Source organism: Botrytis porri, assembly GCF_014898465.1.
Source record: "Botrytis porri strain MUCL 3234 chromosome Unknown BPOR_001, whole genome shotgun sequence".
NCBI lineage: Eukaryota > Fungi > Ascomycota > Leotiomycetes > Helotiales > Sclerotiniaceae > Botrytis > Botrytis porri.
Window position 1 is genome coordinate 2,002,916 of NW_024066075.1, and position 3,978 is coordinate 2,006,893.

Genomic DNA, 3,978 nt, shown 5'->3' on the forward strand with positions numbered 1-3,978 from the left:
TCATATCTATATAGTATTAAAAAGTATTTTATTAGCTGGGAACTCTTAAAGCTAAGTCAACTACCCCACTTTCCGACCACCCCCTCTTTTCGACCACCTCAAAAACCACACCGCTTTGAGTAATTATAAAATTTATACTTTGAATAACTCAACAACGCTTTAATCAATTGATTTGAAATTTTGATATTATTATAATTGTGATATGAAGAATAGATATACCGAAGAAGATATCGCAGAGGCTCTTAGAGCGATTACAAATGGAGCAAGCATACGAAGAGCTAGCTTGGATTATGGTGTTCCACGTACCACACTTCACGATCGAATATATGGTGGAGTTTCGCATCAAAAAGGCGCCCAAATACTTCAAAAGTTATCTCCAATTCAGGAGAATCGACTAGCAGAATGGATATTAGTACAGGAAGCTCTTGGTACTAGCCCTACACATCGTCAAATCAGAGAGATGGCAGAGCACCTCCTTATTGTACGAGGGGAGGATCCCTCACTTGGAAAGAAATGGATACATAGCTTTTTTCGAAGGCATCCTAATATTGGAACTAAGAAGCAACATCAAATCGATTCTGCACGAGTTTCAGGTGCTACATCTGATATTATTAAGAAGTGGTTCCGGAACCTCGCAATCCCTGAAATCAAGGCTATTAAGCCGGCCAACAGATGGAATATGGATGAAGCAGGTATAATGGAGGGTCAGGGTCTTAATGGACTAGTAGTAGGAAGCACTGATCGAAGATTTATTCAAAAAAAGCAACCTGGATCTCGAATTTGGACCTCTTTTATAGAATGCATTTCAGCCAATGGAAAAAGCATTACTCCCCTTGTAATATATAAGGGAAAATCAGTTCAACAACAATGGTTTCCAACAGATTTGACTCTATTCAAGGGTTGGAACTTTACCGCTACAGAAAATGGATGGACTACAGATGCTACAGCTTTAGAATGGCTGAAAAAGATCTATATCCCTCAAACTACCCCTATTCAGCCGGAAAATTCAAGACTCCTCATTTTGGACGGACACGGAAGCCATGAAACTACAGCATTTATGTTAGAATGCTTTAATAACAACATATATCTCTTATTTCTCCCACCACATACGTCACACGTACTACAACCACTCGATTTATCTGTGTTCTCACCCCTAAAAAGTGCATATCGAATCGAACTTAATAAATTAAGTCTATTATCCGATTCCTCACCAATTGGAAAGCGCAATTTCCTTTCTTGCTATCAGAAGGCTAGAATAGAAGGTTTAACTATTCAAAATATCAAGTCTGGGTGGCAAGCTAGTGGTCTTTGGCCCAAAAATATGGCTAAACCTCTTATGAGTCGACTTTTGCTTGAAAATAGCAATAGAGAGGTTTTATCACTTAATCCTGAATCTGATGATGATCCTATTCTTCAATGGAATATATATTCATCGTTTATTCAATGGAAAACCCCTCAAAAAGGAGCCGATATCAGAAAATATAGAGATATAATGATTCAAGAGAAGGAGATCGATTTGCCAACACGAAGATTACTATTTCGCAAGATTATAAAAGGATTCGATGCTAAGGATTATGAACTCTTAGAGGCAGAGAATAAGATTAGAAAGCTAGAATATCAATTAGATGAAGCATTACCTAGAAAAAGGCGAAAGGTTGTGGTATCTCCAAATTCGAAGTTCGCAGGGATTAGAGCTATAAGGCGTACACAAATTGAAGCTGGAGATCGTGAAGATGAGGTAGATGATAGCTCTAGTGCTATAGAAAGTGATTCTACAGGCGATTTCATTGAAGTTCAATAGTTATTGAGTTATTAAAGTTTTAAGTGTAGATAATATGAATTTTTTAGGTGGTCGGAAACAGGGGGTGGTCGGAAAGTGGGGTAGTTGACTTAAGATCCAGAGACGAGATACTCATATTATAGTATATACTCCTTTCAATATGACAACAAGAATACTTCCTATGAGTATGAATACAGGTTATGGTAGAATTAAATGAGTTGATATAAGTATTTGATATAATAGTTATAAATGGACATATAATAGGACAAGAATGGGGAGGAAGTCTTTAAATATTTATTCTTTTTTTGAAAGACATTTTGAAAAAGTATTATTTTGAAAGTGATAGATTAAGGTTCAAGTTGATAGAAATAAAAGGATAATAAAATAAATATAGAATAAAGTATAATAAAATATTTAAAGGAATATAAGGGGATTTATATTCTATTATAAAGAACAAAACAAATAATAAATAAGAGATTAGGTAAGTGTTACGCCGGTCCATCCTCGGTACCGCGTCACATGACTCTTAGCACGTGATGGACCCTGCATGACAGGCATAACGGAATGTAGGTCCATACAGACCAAAGGTCCAGGACCTCTCTAGGTCCTGAACGCTCCAGTACAGTACGAAGGTCTATATAAGGGAATGGGATTTCATTACAATGTAGAGCTTCGTGCTCAAGAACAATCATTAGTTTCATTACTATAGTTACGAGAATTGCAACCAGTTACCAACCTTATTGAATTCCTACTTGAAGTTTAGTCTAAACCACCTCGAGAGAACTCTAGACACTTCCACGTGACCCTAGAGGCAGCTCCCGTAACACTTTGAGCACCATTTCTGCTTCAAGTACCAATTCAATACCAACCGACGATATGGCACCCACCAGTGCATCCGCGAGCAGTCAGGCACAAGCACCCGACACCGACGATGTCGAGATGACCGACGCTCCCAAGGAAATTACCATCAACGAAACACTCAAGATTGCCTTACCAGACAAATACCAAGGAAGTCGACAGGAACTCGACACCTTCCTCTTACAACTTGAAATCTACTTCAGATTTAACGAAGACAAGTTCACCGAAAAGGAATCCAAGAGTGTATGGGCTGTATCATATCTCAGAGGAGAAGCAAGCAAGTGGATTCAACCATATTTACGAGACTATTTCGAGCATGACGACCAGGATCGCATGCAACCCACTCGAACAATCTTCAATAGTTTTGAAGGATTTAAGACAGAGATTCGTAGAATCTTCGGGAACTCCAATGAGCTAGAGGTAGCGGAAGATAAGATCTTCAACCTCAAGCAGACAGGATCAGCATTGAAGTATACTACGGAATTTCGAAGATATGCTGGAACAACCAAGTGGGACGAAACCGCCATTATGAGTCACTATCGTAAAGGACTCAAACCAGAAGTCAGACTGGAGTTAGAAAGATCTGCCGAGAGTGTAGACTTGAACGACCTAATCCAGGACTCCATCGAATCAGATGATCGTCTTTACCGATATCGACAAAGTCAAAGATCATACAAACCCCAGGGAAATCAAAAGCAAGAGCGTTACCGCAAGAATGAGGGAAGACCACGTTACAATCCACAGAGATATGGAGACCCTATGGAACTCGACGCTACGCACCACAAAGGTGGGAATGATGATCCGGAAAAGAAACGAAGACGAGAAAATAACTTATGCTTTGAATGTGGGAAAGCAGGGCATCGGGCAGCAGAATGTCGAAGCAAGAGAACAGGGGGCAAGAAGGGCAACTTTAAGAATAAGTTCGGCAAGGGCCAACTTAATGCCACCTTCACGCCACAATTGTGTGCTGTTAGCATGACAGGGCTAGCCACGCCACCACCAGCTTACGAAGAAGAAGAAGAGGTCGAAGGCCTCTCATGGGTAAACAAAGACCCGCAGTTAGGAGAATCATGGTCTATTCGGGAAATTGACCAATGGAACCGTCGTATCTGGAAATTTGGAGATACAGACGAAGGAACTATGAACGAGGACCTCAGCGTAACAGACGCTGAAGAGGGCGAATCGTATGAGGTTCGGTACGTCGATCAGCATCGAATTCTATGGTTTGGAATCACTACGAACACATCATTCATAGAAAGGATCAGTACCGATCACCTCCAGTGGCCAGACAGAGGAGAGCTATGGGAAGTGTTTTATCACCACACATCTGAAAGAAATGA

The 3,978-nt window shown here is 40.1% G+C and overlaps 1 protein-coding gene across 1 annotated transcript; it reads left to right on the forward strand.

The window, feature by feature from the left end:
• Positions 1–202: 202 nt before the first annotated feature.
• EAF01_000542 (uncharacterized protein) lies at positions 203–1,801 on the forward strand (the record flags this gene model as incomplete). Its single annotated transcript, XM_038908792.1, has 1 exon — positions 203–1,801. The coding sequence occupies one exon, from the start codon at positions 203–205 to the stop codon at positions 1,799–1,801; it is 1,599 nt and encodes a 532-aa protein (XP_038775698.1).
• Positions 1,802–3,978: the final 2,177 nt, after the last annotated feature.